Source organism: Erinaceus europaeus, chromosome 2, assembly GCF_950295315.1.
Source record: "Erinaceus europaeus chromosome 2, mEriEur2.1, whole genome shotgun sequence".
Taxonomy (NCBI): Eukaryota; Metazoa; Chordata; class Mammalia; order Eulipotyphla; family Erinaceidae; genus Erinaceus; species Erinaceus europaeus.
In genome coordinates, this window is record NC_080163.1 from 57,196,699 (window position 1) to 57,218,281 (window position 21,583).

Genomic DNA, 21,583 nt, shown 5'->3' on the forward strand with positions numbered 1-21,583 from the left:
AGATCATAGAACTAGAACCTTAGGGGCTAGATATACAGCAGCGAAGTGCCAAACATTTGTTTTTTGTTTGGTTAGTTTTGTTTTCTCTCTTTTATTTTTTAAATCTGAGGGTAGGTAATATACTGACATGGTTCAAATTTCAAAAGTTTATAAAAGTATAGACAATGAAAAGATGTCTTCCCTCCTTAGTAGCCTAGTTTCTGAGGTCCTTCTGCTGTACTGCAACAACCAGAGACTCCCACCCCAACCCCACCTTAGTACAGACTAGTATACTATATAATATAATAACATAACATACAGGTTCCTTTTTGTTTTATTTTGAGTTGTGTGTGTGTGACCCTGGTGGGATAACATACAGGGTTTGCTTTGTTTTGCTTTGCTTTTTTCATTTGTTTTAATCATCATAGGGACTTCACTGCTCCAGCTCAACTTTTTCAGAGAGAAAGGCAGAGATGGGGCTGGGTGGTGGTGCAACCCCTAAAGAGCACAAGTTAGCAAGCACAAGGATCCTGGTTTGAGTTCCATCTCCACCTGCAGAGGGGAAGCTTCATGAGGGGACAGAGCAGGCTGTAGGTGTCTCTTTCACTCTTCCGTTTTCCCCATCCCTTGTCCTACTTGTCTCTATAATAATTTCGAAAATCAAAAGTAAAGAAAGTGACAGCACCATGGGAGATGTTGCAGGTGTTAGGCTTAAGAGAATGAATTCCTGAGTTCAATCCCCAGTGTCACATGTGCCAAAGTGGTGTTCTAGTTCTCTCTCTCTCCTTAATAAATAATAACTGTTTCTTTACAAAAGAAACAAAGACAGAGATAGAAAGAGGGAAAGAGGGGCCAAGTAGTGATACACCTGCCTGAGTGTGCATGTTACAGTGTTCAAGGACCTGGGTTCAAGCCCCCAGTCCCCACCTACAGGGGTAAAACTTTGAGAGTGATGAAGCAGTGTTGCAAGTGTCTCTCTGTCTCTCTCCCTCTCTATCATCCCCTTCTCTCTTGATTTCTGGATGTCTCTATTCAATAAATAAAGATAATTTTTTAAATTTAATTGTTTATTTTTAAAAAAAGAAAAAGGGAAAGATACTACAACCTCTAATGCAGTGGGGGCCATGCGTAAACTCAGGTGAAGTTCATGGTAAAGCCAGCACACTATCCAGGTGAGCTATTTTACTGACCCTACTATATAGTTTTTGACCTGTGATATACCTAGCCTTTTCCCCATTGATAAACTAGCCCCAAACTACAGTGGTTATAAGCACGGCTTCTGTGTGTGCATTAGAGTCATGTCCCCCACATACACAAATGTCAGTGTGCAAATGGCTAGCACTAGTGTCATTTGATTAGAATCAATGTAATCTGGTGTTTGGGGGGACATAGCAAGAGATTCTGTGTTTTAGAGATCCTGCTGATTTAGTCTCACATCAGGGTGCGAGGGGGGCAATTTCTCTCCAGCTTCATCAACAGTATGTTATTCTGTTTTCTTGTCTTTGTTACGGGCCTGGATAAACCATGGCAATAGAGCTTGACTTTGGTTTGTAGTTCTTGTATTGAGAGTGAGGCTGAGATCCTATGTGTTTTAGAAAGAGACTCCTGGGCTTTGGCCCTCACACTGGTCAAGGTTGTATGAGAATTTAGAGCAAGGGTGGGGAGCTGCAGCACTCATAGAGGAGAGAGAGTGAGTGCTACCATGGAATGTAGCCTGTTCCCCTGATTGGCTGATTGCTTTTAAGAAAAGAAAGACATATGCGCTGGCAAAATAGATAATTTGAGTAGTATGCTGCTCTCTATCTACTACATAAATAAAATATAAAAAATAAAACGAGAAATATGGTGCCAGGCAGTGGCTCATGCAGTTAATTCATGCTACTATGTGAGAGGGCCCAGGTTCAAGACCCCACTTGCTTTCCTCCAGCAAGGAGGAAGCTTCACAAGTGGTGAAGCGGTGCTGTAGGTGTCTCTATTTTTCTCTCCTTCTCTATATCCCACTTCCCTCTCAATTTTTATTTGTCTCTATCTAACAAATAATTAAAAATTTTAACAGATAAAAAAAGACATCTGAATATTTATCTGAAAATTTGTTTCTTTGTTGTTGTTGTTCTGTTGGTTGGTTTTTATTTGTTTTATCATCAGGGCTTCACTGCTCTAGGCTGACTTTTTCAGGTAGAAAGACCAAGAGACAGGAAATCAGGAGAGAGAGAGAGAGAGACAGAGAGAGAGAGAGATGCCACAGCACTAGAGCTTCCCCCAATGCAGTGAGAACTAGACTAGAACCTGGGTCATGTTCATGACAAAGCAAAGCCATTACTCAGGTAAGCTATCTTGTCAGTCCTTAAAGTTTCCAATTCTTAAGTGTGAGTGCCTTATTCTGAAAGAACTTCAACATGGTACTGTGTCAAACACAATAGTCAGTGAACTAGACTTGAGTCACCTGGGGGCTCCTTAGCATGGAGGTTCTGGTTCCTTTGTCTAATAAAAGGACTTAAGATCTGAATGATGGGCTTTATTGGGCCTCACCTACTCTGTGGTTGTGTGTGTTCTGGGAAAGGCAACTGCAGGTGCTCAGTCACATACAGACCTTGTCTTTCAGAGTAATCTTTCAAGAACCTGTGTCTCTGGCCACAGACAACATAACCGTCTACTATTTCTCCAAAAGCGGTTTCCTGTATTCTCATTCTGTGTTAGCAAGTGGCCACACCTGACAGTCTTGGCAAGCAGGAGAGTCAATCCCATCTCCCTGGAGCCCTGAACAAAGCAGGTGGCAGGCAGCTGCATGGGCAGGGTCTCAAGACAGAATAGGGTGGATAAAAGAAGGAGGCCCAGGGGGATTAGGACAGGGGTATGAGGACAGCAAAAAGCCTCAAGAGGCAGCAGGAGGTCTATATGGGAGGGCCCTGTGGGAGCAGGCCCATGGTTCTGGAGCTCCATGAAAGAGTCCTAGATGTTGAGAGGTGTCACACCCAGCAAAACACACACATTACTATGCTGGAAGACTCAAGTTCAAGCCCTGGGTCCCCATCTACGGGGGATTGGGGGTGGGCAGAGCCTCTAAATAGTAGAACAATGCTGTTGGTATCTCTCACTCCCTCTGTCTCTCTCTCTCTCCATCTCTTATCATATAAAAAATAAAGGGGAAAATGACCATCAGGAGCAGTAGAGTCTTGCAGGCAATAAGCCCCACTGATGACCCTGGGGACAAAGCAAGCAAACAAAAATGTGTCCTGGGAACACAAAGACCAAAAGGACAATGTCACTGCTCACAGCTGTGTGTCAGTGCACTTTTGTGAGCGATATCATGAAGCTCTGGGCATGGCATATGAACCCTGAGTGTGACATGTATGGCCATGGTACTAAGTGGGTCACAGAATGTGTGCAGGGAGGGCTATCTAAGTGAGACAGACAGAATTTCCTCCTGGTAGGTTTGGGATATGAGCCAGCTTCCACATGGGCTTTGGTTTCTTTATCTGTAACATAATGGTGAAGTGAAACAGGACAGAGGCCTTTTCTCCTTTTAATACTCTATACCAGGGGACTGGAGAGAGCTAACCTGGTAGAGCACACATTTTGTCACACACAAGGACACAGGTTCAAGCCCTGACATCACATGGGAGCACCACGTACAGCATCCAGGGAAGCTTCATGAACTATGAAGTGAATCCCCCCCCCCCAATCTGAAATTTTAAAAGGAAAGAGAAAAGTAGCCAACTGGGAGCAGTGAAATCATTCAAAGCCAATGCAAAAAAAAAATTAAAAACAATGAAAAGATATATGCCAGGAGTCAAGAGAGATAGTTGACCAGGTAAGGTGCAGGCCTTGCTATGTGCATAGTCCAGGTACGAAAACTGGCACCCCATGGGAGGACTGTAGCACTGGGGGATGCTCCAATGCTGTACTGTTACTCCAACAAAAGTTGGCCAGCAAATGGCAGAGTAGCTTACTTGGATAGTGTGCTTCTTTGGCATGTACTTGAACCAGGTTCAAATTCAGTCTCCACCACATTGAAGGAAATTTTAGTGCTGTTGCATATATATATATATGTCTGTCTATCTATCTATCCCCTGTCTCCCCCCACCTCTCTGTTGTTGAAAGAAAGAAAGAAAGAAAGAAAGAAAGAAAGAGAGAAAGAAAGAAAGAAAGAAAGATGGAAGAAGGAAGGGAGGGAGGAAGGAAGGAAGGAGGAAAGAAGGGGGAGGGAGGGAAAGAAGGAAGGAAGAAAGAAAGAAAGAAAGAAAGAAAGAAAGAAAGAAAGAAAGAAAGAAAGGAAGGAAGGAAGGAAGAAAGGAAGGAAGGAAGAAAGAAGGAACCAGGTGGTAGTGCACCTGGATAAGCACACATAGTACAAAGTGCAAGGACCTGGGTTCGAGGCCCCAGCTCCCCACCTGCAGAGTGAAGGCTTCACAAACAGCAAAGCAGGTATGCAGGTGTTTATCTTTCTCTCTCCCTCTCTATCTCCCTCTCTTCTGTCATAACAAATAAAATGGAAAAAATGGCCACCAGGAGCACTGGATTTGTAGTGCCAGCAAGTCCAAAGACCAGAGTCCTCAACTGCTGGCTTATCTTTTCGGAACTCGTATTAGAGGTTCTTTCTACCTAAGACGTGTTCTGTCATCTACTCTAAAGGAATTACTACCCACCTCATACTAAAACTACTCTCCCCTCCCCATTCCAGAGTTCGGCTTGGTAGACAGCAATGCTGTTTGGGGGCCTTCTGGAGACAGAACTGCCGCCCCCACCCTGAACCCCCTTCTACTCTGGGTTCCTTGAAGAGGTCTGATTGTCCGGGGATCTGACATTCTCAGCTTCTCCCTGATCCCAGCAAAGTATATACCCATACTTTGAGACCTTTTAAAACCAAAATGCCAGGCCAGCAAAATAGCTCACTTGAAGAGTACGCTGGTTCATGTTGTGCATGACCCAGGTTCAAGTCGGGCCTCCACAATTTTGATGGAAGCTTTGGTGCTGTGGTCTCATTCTCTCTATCTCTCTCTCTCTCCTCCCGCCCGTGTGTGTGTGTGTGTGTGTGAGTGTGTGTGTGTGTGTGTGTGTGTGTGTGTGTGTGTGTGTGTGTGTGTGTGTGTGTGTGTTTCTCCCTTTAGGGAGTTGGGTGGTAGCGCAGCCGGTTAAGCACATGTGGCACAAAGTGCAAGGACTGGCTTAAGCATCCCAGTTCAAGCCCTTGGCTCCCCACCTGCAGAAAAGTCGCTTCACAGGTGGTGAAACAGGTCTGCAGGTGTCTATCTTTCTCTCCCCCTCTGTCTTCCCTTCTTCTCTCCATTTCTCTCTGTCCTATCCAACACAGGCATTAATAATAATAATAGCAAGAGCAACAAGGGCAACAAAAATGGGAGAAAAAAATAGCCTCCAGGAGCAGTGGATTTGCAGTGCCGGCACTGAGTCCTACCCTGAAGGCAAATAAATAAATAAATAAAATTTTTAAAAAGAGAGCTTTTCTCTGGCCCCAGCATCTTGGGGCCATTTCCTCCCTTCTCTGCTGCCAAACTGCCAGAACGAGTGTCCAACATCCGCCGCCTCTTCTTCCCACCTCCCACATTCTGTAAACCCACCACAATCTGCTTCCCACCCCCAGGGCTCTGTGGAAGTGAGGCTGATGCCAAGTCCACCACCCTAGCCTTGCCCCAGCCCTGCATCATCCCCAGTGAGCTGATCTCTCTGGATTGTGCCCTCCAAGCAGTGTTTGGCCCCACTGAGCACTCAGCCCTGAAGTCTGTCCTCCCTTTCCTGGTGACTGCTCTTTCCTCCCGGGTACATTAACTAGGATCTCTGGGTGTTCATGGACACGCTGAAAGATTGATTTTTTTTCAGTCTTTTTAAAAGTCTTTGTCATTTCTTTCTTTTTCTTCTGCTAGAGTTATTTATTTCTCTCTTTTTTCTTCTGATAGAGTTAGTGCTGTGTCTTGGTTCCACAGTTTCCAAAAGCCATCGCTTTTCTTTTTCATTCTGATAAGAGTGTAAGAGGCAAAAAGAGCTAGAAGGGAGAGAACAAACAGAGATGCCCTATAGCGCCGGCCCACTGCTAGTGAAGCTTCTTCCCACCAGGGCAGGGGACCGAGGACTTGAACCTGGATCATTGCATGTGGTGAGGGGCGCACTCATTGCATGTGCCCCCCCCAAATAATTTATTTTTTATGAGAGAGAATGAGAGAAAAAGAGACCAGAGCCCCGCTCATTTCTGGCATACATATGGCAGTGCTGAGGATTGAACCTGGAGCTCTTGGGGCCTCAGGTATGCAAGTCCTGTACTCAGCTACTGAGCTAGCTCCCCTAGTCCCATACCCACAATTGTTACTCTGTGTCAGTGCATTATTCGGGACAAAGAATGTACCTTTTCCTCCACCTTCACATAGGATTCTGTGACTACCCCCACAATGGCAAAAACCACCTCCCAAAATTGAAATCCGCATCTTGGCGGCCAGAAAATGGCTTTCCCGGTAGAGCTCTAGGACCCCAGATTCCTGCTTCTGGTCACCACATGGGCAAACCTGCACAAGGTGGGCTTCAAAAGCAGTGGAGTGGTGCTAAGGTGTCTGCAGCTTCTACACCTCATCTCTCTGGCTTCCTGCTAGTCATTATTTTGCCTGGATGTGACAAGACTGGCACTTCATAATCCTCATTGTCCAAAACCATTCTCCTCTCCAAACCTCCCCACTCTGTATCAGGACACCTAGCATTCTACCTCTGAGATGACGGGGTGAATAGAGGAGACTCCTGGTGGATTGCACTCAGTCCTGCCACCACTGAACTATCCTTGTGCCCAGCCTCCTGCCTATGAGCTACTCAGCTGGTGAGCGAGCTGAACCCCAGGCACCAAGCAGCAGGGGGAAGCTGCACAGTGTAGCTCTGCCTAGAACCCCACTCTGTAGCATTCTGTGCTTGAGGATCCCAGGCCAGCTCCTGAAGCCACTCCTCTCTCCCTTCTTCCTGTTTCCCCAGTGGTCGCCCACTTCCAGACTCCAAAAGATGCTGCAGGGACGCCATGTCTCAGAGCAGGCCTGCCCTGCGCCAACCCAGCAGAAGACTCATGGGGGACACAGACGGCTCGGGAACTGGAAGATTCTGTTTGCCGCAGGGAACAGCAACCCCACAGAAGTTCCAGCACATTCCTTGTTTGGGCTGTGCCTGGGTTTTCTTGAATGTGCTACAGAGAGGAAAAACAGTCACAGGGTTTGCAGGCAGGGCCAGAGCAGGGGAAGATGTCCAGGGGCTGCTTTTTCTGCAGCCTCCCACGGGCTCCTGGCCTACCTTAACCCACATGCACACCGCAGAGGGCCGAGTTCAAAGAGGGTGGTTCCAAAGGCTAAGAGAGACAAGCAAGGGCCAAGAGATAGCAAACTGGGTAGGGAGCATGCCTTCCCAGGAATGTGGTCCAGGTTTAAGCCCCAGAAGCACATGAGGGCTACTATGGCACTGAAGGAGGCTATATATGCTAAGGTGTCTCTCCCTCTGTGCATTCCAGACTTTCACCATGTGACCCACCAACCCTCATCTAGACAATCTGTATGGCTTTAACATTCCTTCTGGGTGCCAGGATTCCAAAATTTAGAGGAAGATGGATCTGACCTGATAAGTGCTGAGATGTTCCACTGAAAAACACACCTCGGAGGTCAGGTGGTGGCATACCCTGTTGAGCACATATGTTACCACACTCGAGGATCTGGGTTCAAACCCCCAGATCCCACCTGCAGAGAGGAAGCTCCACAAGTAGTAAAGCAGTGTTGCATGTGTCTCTCTTTCTCTTCATCTCTCCATCTACCCTTTCTTTTTCAGATTCTCCCTGTCTCTAATAAAATAAAGCATTTGAAAGAGAAAGACATACCTCAGAGCCTTCACCTGTGGTGTTCCCACTCTGAGGAAAACCGTGCTACTGTCGTTCCACAGGCTAACTCATTGGGCTCCCAAGTCCTCCTTGCCACCTCCTCAGGAGTCTTCTCTGATGCCTCCCTCACGCCAACTTGTTGAAATATCTTTATAGCTCACGGTGTCGTGTGTGCCTGTTTGTGCTCTGAGCCCTTATCTAGTAGCATTTAAAGGATGAATTCTGAAGTCATTTCAATACTGTCAGCTTCCCACCAGTCTGTTTGGGCCCCCCTACAAAAATCTTCCATGTGGTTTGTGCTGGGCTCAGCCCAGGGATGATGGCTAAGTGCATGCCCAAAAAACGCTTGTGGAATGAGTGAAGTATTACAGACATGCCCCTCTTCTGCTGGGATGATAAGACACCAAGGCCCTAAGTTTCCCAGCATAGAAGGTCCTGTCAGTCTTAGAAACTTGTGACACCTCGCTGAGAACCCAGGTTCCCCAAGAGCCAAGATAGTTGTGCTGGGCTGGGCCTCTAAGCTCTAGGGACTGCCTTTGGGGGTCCAGGGTGGAGAGGCAGGGCTTCCTATAGTGCTCCCCAGAAGAGGGCAGACCCAAACAGCATGCACATAGGAGAGGGGAGGGGGACCAGAGATGTAGAAACAGAGAGATGTATGTAGGGAAGAGAAGGAAGGCCTCAGAAGAGATGCAGAGTAATTGAGATAGACATGGAGAGACAGCCAGGTCAGAGCCCAGAACCTACTGTTCTCCCTGAATGGCATGGAGGAGTGTTTTTGTCTTTTTTTTTCTTTTTTTTCTTTTCCAGAGCACTGCTCAGCTCTGGCTTATGGTAGTGCTAAGGATTGAATCTGAGACTTCTGAGCCTCAGGCATGAAAATCTTTTGCATAATCTTTATGCTGTCTCCCTAGTCCTATTTATTTTAATAAGAGAGATACATTGAGGAGGAGGAGGAGAAGAAGAAGGGACTAGATCGCTACTCCGCTCTGGCTTATGGTGGTGCTGGGGATTGAACCTACGGCCTCAGAGCCTCAGATCTGAAAATCTTTCTGCATAATCTTTATGCTATCTCCCCTGCCCAAGTCATAGAATTAACTTGCTTTTCATGTGCATACTCATCCGTGTGTGTGTGTGTGTGTGTGTGTGTGTGTGTGTGTGTGTGTAAGTGCACGCATGCGCACAGGAACTAGCAGCAGGATGCTGGCACTGTATTCCAGGGCATTGCTCTCAGCACACTGGAAAGGGTGGGGGACCCAGGTGGTAGGGCTGCAGGCAGCAGTGTTGCTGTGTGCTGTGTGCTGTGTGCTGCGTGTTGCGTGCTGCATGCTGCGTGCTGTGTGCTGTGCAGGGAGCAGGCGGGCAGGAGGAGGCTGGCAGTGTCAGTGTGGCTCAGCCTGTGTGGGGGCGGCTGTGTGGGGGTGGAGGGTTGCCGCATGCACCAGAATATGTGCGTGCCTGCCGCTCTGCTGGCTTGCAGGAGAGGGAGGCAAGGCTGTCCTCTCCCTGGCCCCTGCTGCTCCATGCACCACCTACAGCCTGTCCTTGAACTTCTGCATGTAGGCTGGACAACTAGCCACGGCTTCCTCTTGGTTTCTCCCTTTGGCCTCTGGCAGATAGCTTCTCTCTAGGTGGTGACCCTGGATCCCACATCTAGGTATGAGTAGCCAGCACCCACTGTCCTCCCCATCATGGTATTCTGGGTGCCTGAGATATCCTGAGGCCTTTGAGAGTGAGGCTAAAGAGACAGCCCACCAGATGGACCATTCCAGGGGTCTGCAGAAGTATCATAGCTCCTGTCACACAGATGCTACGGCTCAGGCATATAACAGACAAGGGATCCCATCAGGGGGGCCCTGGAAAGACATAGGAGGAATCAGGATTGGAAAAGAATCATTGGCTCAGTGACAGGGAGAAATGGCTCAATGGGTACAGTTTCAGTCTTGCCTGCCTAAGGTTCCAGGTTCAATCCCTCCTGCTTCTTGTATTAGAGTGCTGCTCAACTCACTCTCTCTTATATGTAATAAATAAAATAATATTTTTAAGATCTTCCTTGAGGGGAAAAAACATGATTAGGTTGGAGAGACAGCTTAGCGGTAATGTAAAAAGACTTTTATGGGGGTCGGGCAGTAGCTCAGCAGGTTAAGCGCACGTGGCACAAAGTGCAAAGACCAGTGGAAGGATCCCAGTTCGAGCTCCTGGCTCCCCACCTGCAGGAGGGTTGCTTCACAGGCGGTGAAGCAGGTCTGTAGGTGTTTATCTTTCTCTTCCCCTCTCTGTCTTCCCCTCCTCTCTCCATTTCTCTCTGTCCTAACAACAATGACATTAATAACAACAACAATAATAATCAAGACAACGATAAAACAACAAGGGCAACAAAAGGGGGGGGGAAAGGGCCTCCAGGAGCAGTGGATTCGTGGTGCAAGCACCAAGTCCCAGCAATAACCCTGGAGGCAAAAAAAAAAAAAAAAAAAAAAAGAGAGACTTTTATGCCTAAGACTCCGAGATCCCAGGTTCAATCCCCAGAACCACCACGAACCAGAACTGAGTAGTGCTCTGATCTTGGTCTGTCTGTCTGTCTGTCTCTCTCTCTCTTTCTCTCTCTCAATATCTGAAATAAAAAATATATATTACAAAAAGAAGAGGAGGAAGAAGTGTGGGTACTGGGCAGTGGCATACTTGGTTAAGTACACATGTTACCATGCAGAAGGACCTGGGCTCAAATACTCTCTTCCCACCTGCAGGGGGCTAACTTCACAAATGGTGAAGCAGTACTTCAGGTTTCTGTCTCTTTTCCCCCTCCCCCCACCCTCTTTGTCCCCCCCCCTTAAATTTTCTGTCCTATCTAAATAAATGAAGGTTTTAAAAAGCCTTAAAAAATATTGACAGCTCAGGGCTCCCTTCACTTGCTAGTGAGTTGGAGGAAGGAGGTTCCTTCATGGCAATTTAGCTCACCAGTCTGAACAAGGCCTCCAGCCCCCATGGCCAGCCTCAGTTTCCCCACCTGTGAGATGGATGAGTAAGCCTGCCACCTCCTGCAGCGCTGGGCTAATGGATGGGGCAGTGCTGAACTCTGTGACTAGGAGAAGTGATTAGAAGCAGAATAAAAGCTCTAGGCGGTGCCTCCATGCCCAGGTGTTCTCCCCTTTGATATTACACCATCCATTCTCCTAACAGCTTTGTTGGAAAAGTTCTTGTTGCAGCTGTTACAGCTAGAGTTTTAAGAAACCTGAGTAACCAGGACACACACACCACCACCACCACCAATGCCAGAGGCTGACTGCTTCTGGGCCACAGTGTCCCCCTCCCCAGTGATCAGCCCAGCTCAAGTCAGGATCTGAACTGGAGAGCCTCCTTTCCTTCTTCCCTTCTTCCCATACTCTGCCTTCTCAGCCGGCCACCTGCCCTGCTGTCCCTTCCCCCAACCCCAACATTGCCCTGAGTCAATCTCAGCTCCCTGTTTCTAGAGAGAAAAAGAGTGGGCTGTGCTCTCTCTTCAGGCACCCTCCCTCCTCCTCTTTCCTCCCTCCAGCCTCCTCCTCCCACCCTTCTCTGCTCAAGTAAAATCTCTTCTGAGGCCCTTCCAGTACACAGGCTGCAGGCGATGCTCAGCCTCCCTGGCCCCTCCTGGGAGGAGGAGCTCAAGCTTGTAAAATATCAGAGGTTGGGAGAGCTGAACTTATCCTCCTGCTCTCTGCCCCTGGGGTCTGGAACTCTGCATTCCTGGGAGTCACCTGCCTGCCTCCCACCCAGGTCTCTGGCTTCCCTTTTTTGCATCCTCTAGGAGGAAGGAAGATTTTGGGGTCCTGGGAGAAGGAAACAAGCCAGTGTCTGTGTCTCCAGAGCCAGTCCCACCTCCATTCATAAGGGAAGCTGGAATCAAGCTCCAGGCACATCTGAGTTCATATGCTATCAGTAACATCCGGAGGCCCCCACGGGGGATCCTGCCCAGGGCCCTGTCCCTGTCTCTGCAACCCTCAACTGTCTGCCCAGCAGGTGGGAGAGGGGTAGCTTCCCTTGAACCCAGAGCCAGCCCCCCCCCCCCCGACTCCTCGAAGGCCTCCCTTGACAGCCAGGCCTCACTGGGCAAGATGCCAGGAAGCCTGGAGAGGCCCATACCCTGCTCTCTGCCTGGGCAGTTCAGGCCCTGTGTCCCTGGGGAGAGCTACCCAGCTGCCTGGACCAGTCACCCCATCATGATCTCAAGTGGCCTACTGGACCAGATGCACAACTTCTGGGTAGCTCATTCCTGAGCCAGGAGAGTGGGTCACCAAGGAATACACCCTATAGGTACCTTCCCCACCAGAGGAGGTGCTGTTCTGTTCTGCCAGCCCACAGGAGGCAGGGCTGGGCCAACTCCAGATAAAGGGCACAGTGCATGGGGGGAGTCAAATGCCCAGCCTGTGCCCTTTCCTGCCCACCCACCTCTGAGCACTTGGGCTGGAACTTTCAGGGAAGACAGGGAGCCCTGACCTCCTCAGTGCTCTCCCTTGATCTCCAGACCCAAGCTCAGAGGCACCTTTCCAACCCCCATTCTTTTTTTTTTTTGGAAAAGCCATCATCCTTAGCCTTCACCCACCTACCCACCCACAGTCATCCAGAGGTCCTGCAAGGACCTGGCACCCCATGCAACATGCCACAATCTTGTGCACTTCCCTGACAAATGCAGACTTAGACTTGTATCAGATTCCAGGAGGAATATGTGACCTAAAAGAGGTTAAGAGCCCTGACAGTTCTGGAAGGGAGAAGTAGGAAATTGATTAGAAGAGGTCCTGACATGCCACTCTATTTTTTTTTCCTGCCAGGGGCCATACCAGGGTTCCCTGCCCCCTCAAAGTCTGTCTTTGCCCCCTTCTCTGTAAGCACTCCACTAAGAAGAGGGGCTGAGGAAGCTCATGAAAGCTTTCTCTGCCACCCCACCACCACCACCAAGCCTTCATGATGTCCATATCCTCTTGGGGCAAAACATGACTTTTCTTTTCTCCTGAGCACCTGAGTCACATGCAGCTTTGTCTCCCTGTGCCCTGTGACGCAGTCCCCATATCAAGCTTCAGCCGAAGCTGGCAGCTCCAGATAATTGCTAGTGGACACTGGAATCTTGCTGGGGAAGGAGACCCTGCACACATTTGGCAGTTGGCCTCTGCCCTCAGGGACATGCCCAAATGCTCATTTCCACTCTCCATCCTCACCCCCCACCCCCACCCCCCAGCATTAGGACACACTCAGAGAGACAGGAAGTCTGCAGGAGAGAGTGAGCTCATGCCTACACAAGGGTGTGTGCCCGCAAGAAACAGTTGCGTGGGGCTGCAGTATCAGGATGACCTGGTGTGCCAGTGTGAGTGTGTGCGTGTGCAAGTCACCCACTGGTTCACAGCCACAAACCTGTCTCCCACACATGTACAGGCAACAGCATGAGCTCACGCACACCTCCCACATCCCCACTCTTGCCCTACTGTGTGAGCAATGGCTTCATGAGCGTACACACACACACACACACCTCAGATGTGTGTCCTTGTACAGATGTGTATTTGCACATTTGCACACATCAAGATCTCGGCCTTCTGGTATGCAACTCGAACCTGCCGTGTGTGTGTGTGTGTGTGTGTGTGTGTGTGTGTGTCCGTCCATGTGCACTCAGTTAAGCATGTTGACACCTTCACTCCCATGCATACCAGTCCACAGCACCCTTCACACTGGCCAAAGGCACCCACCCTTTCAAAACACACTTGCATTTTTTTCCAGACTTTCTACAGGAAACACAAACCAGTATCTCCTCCTGGTGCACAAGCATGTTTTGCATGCCCTTACAGTGCATACAAGTGTACCCCTAAGAAGTCCTGCAACATACATCAAATGCACATTCATGTGTGCACCAGTTCAGACCTAGGGCCAGTGTCCCCCTGCTCCCTGACTCCTTCCCCCCTGCGTCGTTGCTGTTACAGTGGGAATCTCCCAGAGCACGGGAAAGACTCTGCCTCCAGACTCTGCCTTCAAGCCTTAGCTGGGGGCATTGAGAAGCACTCCCCTGAACTCCACAGCAGTGCTGGACTTCCCCCAAGGGCCCCTCTTCTTTCCTCATCCCTGCATCCCCCCATTCCATAACAGACAGTGTGCACAGAAAATAAGCCCTGGGGGCTGGACAACTTTGCCAGAGATCAGAGCAAGCAATGCCTTGACCCCAGCAGCCCCTGCAACAGCCTGAGTGTCCCTCTCCTCTCTCCGGAACCCAGGAAGCGGCTATTAACTCCTGCTGAACTGACATTCCCTCTTGCTCTTGCTCTAGAAAGAGGTGGGAAGGGGGAGGTGGCAGGGAGGGGACATGTTTAGAAGGAAAAAGTTGGTTGCTCCAAACAGCTGCTGCAGGGGTCTAAAACCAGGAGGGACTGTGAAGTAGTGAGCTCTCTGTGACTAGAGGTATCCAAACTGAAGCCAGATGGTCACCACAAGAAAAGCTCAAAGGATTCCGGTACCAAAATCATCTGCCTGGGAAGATCCCTAGTTCAGTCAGAGTTTTTTAAGAATCTGTGTGTACGTGTGTGTGTGTGTGTGTGTGTGTGTGTGTGTGTACGAACAACCATCAACCCTGCACATGCACTCACGCAGTTGGTCTTGGCATTTCTGGGTATGCACAAACATACCTACACCTAGCTCTGGGCACATACCAGTGTCCCCAATGCATGCCATCCTCCCCAACTGGTCTGCACATATGCTGTGCAGGCACAGGCTCTCCACCCATGCCCTGACCCCTGCACCCCCCAGGACTCTCTGAGGTGCAACTCACTTTCCCAGTTCCTCAAAGAGCTGGTACTCTTCAGTGAAGCGGGTGCAGGTGATGGTGGCCATCCTGGCACTAAGCAGGCAGGTGCAGCTTGGGGCTAGAGGAGCGGGGCTGGGGTGCGGCCGCTCTGCTCCCGGAACTCGGGGCTTCTTGCCTGCCTGGGCTGCCTGAGTGTGAACCGAGGAGCGGCTTGACTGAGGAGCCTTGGGCTTCTGAGGAGGGCACTGTGGCTGCTCACAGCCTCGCGAGCCTTCGTCAGCATCCAGGTCCCCATGGCAACCACCTCCAAAACGCCCTGTTCCCGTTGCCCCGGTAACTGCCTCCCAAACACCTGCCTGCCTTCCACTGTGAAACCTGCTCCTGGGCACCCTGGCTCTGCCACGCACAATACTGCAGGGCTGTGTGGGCTGGGGGTAAGGAGGCCAGAACCCCCCAAAGGTGATGGACTCACCAATGGAGGAGACAAGGGAGGGGGAAGAGAACAAACTTAGTCCACAAGTGATCTCCCTCCCCACCACCCCCTCCACCAATGATGGGGCCCCTGTAGCCTCTGGGATGGGATTAAGTGGGGCAAAAAGGCAGTTGCTATGGTAACAGCCAGTGAGTGTCACATTCCAGGATGGTCCCGGGGAAAGACAGGATACAGTTACCCTGGCAACTTCATCTCTTTGGGAGAGACAGGTATTGCCCCGTTGCCTTGGTAACAGCCAGGCATTAAGGTTTACTGGGTAGAGAGAACTAAGTCATTGGGATCTCTCTGGGTGGATCACGGAGATTAAGAACTGCTATTGTGTGTGTGTGTGTGTGTGTGTGTGTGTGTGTGTGTGTGTTCCTGTGCCTCTCTTATTGCACTCTCCCTCTCTCTTTAGCACTTAGTCCAGGTGCTCAGCTTGGGGTGGGATGAGGGGGTGGGTTTGAGCAGAGGAGTCACTAGAATTCTGGAGGGGCAGCACTGGCTGGTTGCTCACTCCCTGCTCACAGCTGTGACAACTGGTCCTCTCTTGAGGCTTCTTCCATAACCCCCCCCACCCTGTGCCCCAAAGGTTCCATAGAGATCTGGCCTCCTGGGACTCATGCCCCAGTTTCTGGTGTGCTCAGAGTCAAGGTGAAAGAGATGACAGTGGCAGCGGGGGAAGGGAAATCATGGCTCAACATAGAGGCCAGTGGCCATTGACCTGCCCTGAATCCCTCGCTCCCAGACTCCTTGGCCCCTTTCTGTGCCATATGAAATGTTCTAGTTCTAGGACACCCCCTCCTGGCTCCCCACCATAGGATGTGGGAGCTTAAGGAGGTAAAAGACCAGAATATAAGGACGTGAGTTTAATTCCAGCTCTGATACATATAAACTTTGTGACCCTGGGATAAATTGCTGCCCCTCTCTGAACCTCCAGCTTTTTTTTTTTTTTTTAACAAAGTAGGGAAGTGGAGCTGGGTGGTGGCACACCTGATTGAATGCACAAGTTACAGTGCACTCAGTGAACTCAAGTTCAAGCCCCCAGTCCCCACCATCAGAAGGAAAGCTGAAACAGTGCGCAGGTGCCTCTCTTTCTCTCTCCCTCTCTATCTCCCCCTTCCTTCTTGATTTCTGGCTGTCTCTATCCAGTAAATACATAAAAATAATTTTAAAAACTTTTAAGATAGGAAGGAGAGGAAAGCAGGGTGGGCTGTGAAGGGGTATGAAAAGATGAGGCCTCTGCACAGTTTTGGGGTGAGAACAAGGCAAGACCCTGGGTCCCTCTAACCTCATCTCTCCACTTGGAGCTTGGAATCCCTGGTCCTCTGCACTCACCCCTTCTCTGAAGCCCATTTCACAGCCCAACAGGCAGAGTCTCCTGCTGGCACCTGGCCACAAGGAGCACAGTCTCATTCAAAGGCTCTGCTATCCAAGCCCTAAACATCCCTGGCCCTCCCTTTCTCACCTCCAAATGTGCCTTGTTGGTCACCTCACTTGCTGGACATACTGTCTGCTGGTCAGGAATTCTCAACCCCAACAGGGCCCTGATTCACAGTGCTCTGGAGATCTACCCTTCCTATCTTGTCCCTCATTCTGGGAATCAGGGGCAGGAGAGAAAGACAAGGCTGGCTCTCTGTGCTGCAGATCTTTCTTCCCAGGAGAGAAACTGGAGGGAGGCAGAGGGGAGGGCAGGGAAGTGCACAGGGGAGGGGTGGGTAATAGCTTAGCCACTAATTGCACCATTACCACCTTCAGTAAAAAAAAAGGGGGGGGAACCATTCCGTTTTGTTTCTGCACACAATAAGCTTCCTGCTTCTGCCGCCAACGTTGCAATTCCCAGGCAGGGAAGGCAGGCCTGCCCTCGGGGGCTGTGCAGCCAGTGGGCAGCAGAAAGTGCAAAGAACAAGTCACTCACAAAGCAAGGGGCTCCTGCTACAAGGCGGGGTGGAGGAGGGCTGCACCTCCACCTGCCTGGCACACACCCTACTTTTCCCCCACCACCCCCCTCCGCACCAGGGGGCAGCTTCCACATAAGGATGTACAGAACAGCCCAGGGCACAAAAAGGGAGCACTCTGCCCCGAGGTCAGAGGGCCTACTGGCATAGCCTGAGTGGTTAGGGCCAGTGTCTTAACTTCTGGGAGCCTGGGCATCCTATGCAAAGCAGAGTCAGTATTTCTTGCCTCTAGAGTTGCTCCTTGGCTTTAAATAAGTGATAAACACACTCAACAGTACTTTTTTTTTAATGGCTTCTGGTGGCCATATTTTTCCTGTTTTTAAAATTTATTAGATAGGACAGGGAGAAATTGAGAGAGGACAGGGAGATAGAGAGAGAGAAAGAGAGACACCTGCAACCCTGCTTCACTGCTTGTGAAGCATTCCCCCTGTAGGCAGGGAGCCAGTGGCTCAAACCCAGATCCTTGCTGGGTCCTTGCACTTAATACTATGTGTGCTTAACCAGGTGCACCACCACCTGGCTCCCACACTCAATAAATGGGAGATGATGATTATAAATTGATTCAAGTGCCCCTGCCACCCTTAACATGGCTCTCTGAATCATAGGAGCATCACTTTCCCAGGACTTTGGGGGCCCTGTTCCCTGCATCCCCACTGGAGCTGAACTCCTGGTTTGCACTTGGTGCTGTCCAGAGACCTGCTTTGCAGTCATGCATGTGGAACAAGAGGGCTAAGGCAAGAGACACAGAGGTCCCAGAGCCTCTAGCTCATTGGCTGTCTATACAATAAGACTTTGGCAATTAACAGCTCAAACAGATGACAGGTGTGTCCTGGGGATGTATTAATAAAAGTTGAATGTTCTGAACCAAGGAGGTGATTTGCCCTGCTAGACTAGGAACTGGCCTGACTGTCTCATTTCCTCTTCTGCTCCTACAGATGAAAGGAGCATGCTCAGAAAAGAATGGAACACATGGGGGGGGGGGGGAGGCCTCACATCAGGCCACCCAGAGAGTAATGTGAATCATAGAAAGATGTAAAGGAACAGAGAAGGTGCCAGCTTTCTCAGCCTCTGACAGGGGACCAAGGAGGTGACCTAAGTGGCTTCAAGGGACAAACACAGCCACCTCCTGATCTCTTTCCTGTAGAAGCACATAGCACCACCTTCCCAGGGTTTTGGGGTCCTGTTCCCTGCATCCTCACTGGAGCTGAACTATTTTGGACCCCTCTTCCTCAACCCTCCCTCTCCGGTTCCTCTTCACTTCTATTCTCATCTCTCCTCTCCTTCTCTCTCTCTCTCTCTCTCTCTCTCTCTCTCTCCCCTTCTTTTCTGTCCCTAGGTATCCATCACTTGTCTCTCCCACCCCATGTGAGAAGCAGTACACAGGGCCCTGGGTCTAGGCAGGCCTCAGGCTGATGGGGGAGAGGTGGGGCTGAGGAGAATAGGAGATAGAGGAAGAGGAGGGAGGAGAGGAAGGTCTCCTTGGCAACCATCTCTTAAATTCCCTCTCTCTCTCTCTCTCTCTCTCTCTCTCTCCCTCTCTCTCTCTGTCTCCTCTGAGCCTTCCAGAGCCAGGGATGTGGACACTTGCTTACACAGGCACCCCCCCCCCAGTGTGATGTCCCCCTGCTGAGGAATCTGGTCATTAATTCATTATCCCCTCCCCCATGCCCTGGAGGCCAGCAGCTGTACCCAGTGGCGGGGCAGTGCAGAGCCAGCCCTGCCTCCTGCAATGAGAGAATGGGCCGGTGATTGCATGGAGTGGGGGCTGGTGGTGGGGGCTGTTCCTGCCAGTATGCTCACTCCCTGGGTCCATGGCAGACCCTGGAGCCAGCATCTGCTATGCAAGATGTGATCTGCACAACAGGTCCGAGTATACACCACCAGCATTCTGGCTGTTGGTGGTGAGGGTGGGAGCCCTGGAAGTCTCTGGACCTGACTCTGACATTGCAGGATGGGGAACTGCAACACGACTAGGTGGGAAGGGCCAAATGGCAACCAGAGCTGAGCTCCTGGGTGGTAACAGGGGATGAAAGTGGGGAGGGGGGTGATGTGAGCCCCAGTGGTATTGTAACTCGAATGCATAGACGTAAGCCCAAGTGCTTGAAGTCCTGCAGGGCCTGGGCAGGCACCACAGAAAACGTGTCATGCTAAGGTTCCCCTTGGGGCCTGTCCCATTAAGGGCAGTGAGTATGTGAGGGGCAGGATCCGTGGAAAGTGGGCCAGGGGAGATGCAAGCCTGCAGAGGGTCTTGGTTTGGGTGACTGCCCTACAGGAAGTACAGCCAACTCTGTCACTGGACTGGAGGGTGGCCAGCACTCAGGAAGTAGACTGTCCTCTGAGATATTCTATGGAAGAGCCACTCCCTGCAGTGGACAAGAAAACAGGACAACAGTGACCAGGCCTGGAACTGCCTGGCATGATCTGTAGTTAGAGAAGTCAAGTTCAAGTCTTGCATTTGCTGCAAGTGCTCGAACAGGTCTCTGCCCCACCAGAGCCTCCACTTCCTCCTACAGAGAACAAGGGGAAAATGCTCCCTCACAGCCACCCAAGGATGTGACAGATAGCTGTTTCCATATTAGAGCCAGGCTCTGTTCTGGGGGTGCTGCACGTGGCACAGTGCCTACTCCACCAGCAACATTCTCCAGGAAGGTGCTATCACTGCCAATTTTGCAGAGATGGAATGTGACACAGATAGGACTCCCCCCTACCCCAAGCTCTGAGCAACTTCAGCACCTCTGCCCCCCGTGATTTGGCCTCCACTGACCTGGGTGGGCCTAGAGGTAGTCCATGTCCTTACAAATGGGAACCAGGCAGAGATAGGGAACAGCCTCCCTATAGTCATGGGTCAGAGGCCCAGCCAGGCAGATGCTCCCAAATCCTAGCTCCCAGAGCAACACTCAGTCCCTTATATGCTGAAACTATACACCTACTTGCCTAGGGAACCAGCAGACCCCAGAAAAGAGGCAGAGAGGGAGCCCAGGCCCAGAGTGAGGCTCAGAGCTCTCCACACAGGCCTGGTTGGAGGCTGTCTTTCTTACCTTCTGGGGAACTGGCCATTTGAGCTCAAGACTCCACAGAAGGGCCCGGCTGGCATGGGACTGCCCTGGCTCCCACCCATCAGACTGGCAAATCTACTGAAGTGGACACAGAGGCACGTCTGCCCCTACTCGATCCCACCCCACCCCACCCCACTCCAGATCTTATCTTCCTCCTCTCCCACCCTTCCTTACCACATGTGCAAGCACTTGCCCAGCTCAGAGCTCAGACCCAGGTGGCCTGGTCAGGGGTGTGGCAAGAAACTGTGCAGGTAGGCAGAAGGCATGCTGATTGTCAGGCACTACGGAAGCCACAGTGAGCTGAGTTTGAGTCCTGCTTTCTCCTCCCCACTGAGAGGAGAGACTCAGCCTGCCTCCAGCACCCAGTGAGGCAAACTCATGAGCTTCTGGACTGGGCTGCAGGCTGAAGCTGTGTGAGGTTCCAGACCAGCTGCTGGGCTAGCTTGGACTGAGTCAGCCATGTCAGGATGGGATGAGAGTAGATTGAGCTTCCTTCTCCTGGCACGAGCAGCAGGCAATAGCCCCCAGCCTCAGAAGGAACTTACTAGATTAGGGGGCCGTATTAGCCTTGGGGAAACAGTCTCAATGCCAAGTGGAGAGCAGAGAGGGTCCTTTACTATATTACACACATGGCCCCAGAGGGCAGGGACGCAAGAAAAATGGAACTGGAGCTGCACCACCAGGGGCAAGGTGGGGAGGGGCCACCTCTTCATGGGCACAAGCCCAGAACTACAGGGGCCCAGGCTCAAAGAACTGGGACAGGACTCAGCAGAGCTGGTAAACTCGGGTATGTGCAGACTGCAAACACCCATCTTTGGGGCATGCTGAGTCTGTGATGCTGCTGCACAGGGAACGTCTTCTTTACTTGTTCTTTGTTTTGTTTTTAATATTTGCAATTTTAATTGATTGGATATGAAAGCAGGGTGGAGGGGGAATAAAAGAGGACCAGCACCCTATTCAGCTCTGACGTAAAGGTGGTGCTGGGGGCCAAACGTGCAGCCTCCAGGTCTTAAGGCTTACAGGTTGGTCCTCTGACAGGCTGAACTATCTCCCCAGTCCCCATAAGTGACTTCTTCAACTTCTTCCTCCTTGTTCCCCTCCTCCTCTTTTTTGCCAAGGTTATCACAAAGGCTCAGTGTCTGCATAACTTCACTGCTCCAAGCAGCCATTTTTTTTCCCTTCTAGCCAGAGGGTAAGAAATAAAGGGAGAGAAGGAGAGACACCAAACACCCATTCCACCACTGCTGAAGCTTCCTGTCTGTAGCTGCTCCCATATGGTGACCCAGATCCTGAACCTACGTCCTCACACATGGTAAACTTGTGTGCCCTACCGGTCCCATGGGTGACTTCTTGGGTCCTTCCTGAGCAGGCAGGAAGGCTGGGAATGATTGGGACCAAAAGCCTCAGTCAGTTTCCACCCCTGCTCCAGTTAGCTTGACATCAACAAGGAAAGGTCCCAACTGGGGCAGGCAGAGCAACACAGAGAGCAGGGCGGGGAGGAAAGAACTCAGGATACAG

The 21,583-nt window shown here is 50.7% G+C and overlaps 1 protein-coding gene across 2 annotated transcripts in view; it reads right to left on the bottom strand.

Moving 5' to 3' along the window:
- CAMK2A (calcium/calmodulin dependent protein kinase II alpha) overlaps positions 1 to 14,832 on the bottom strand; it is a 69,087-nt gene extending 54,255 nt beyond the window's left edge. The window contains exon 1 of one of the 2 annotated variants that reach the window (XM_007516404.3): positions 14,604 to 14,832. In XM_007516404.3, the coding sequence (XP_007516466.2) occupies positions 14,604 to 14,665 (62 nt within the window). In that variant the 5' untranslated portion in view covers positions 14,666 to 14,832. The remainder of the gene's footprint in view (positions 1 to 14,603) is intronic. The other variant, XM_007516405.3, reaches the window with a different exon arrangement.
- Between the last annotated feature and the right edge of the window lie 6,751 nt (positions 14,833 to 21,583).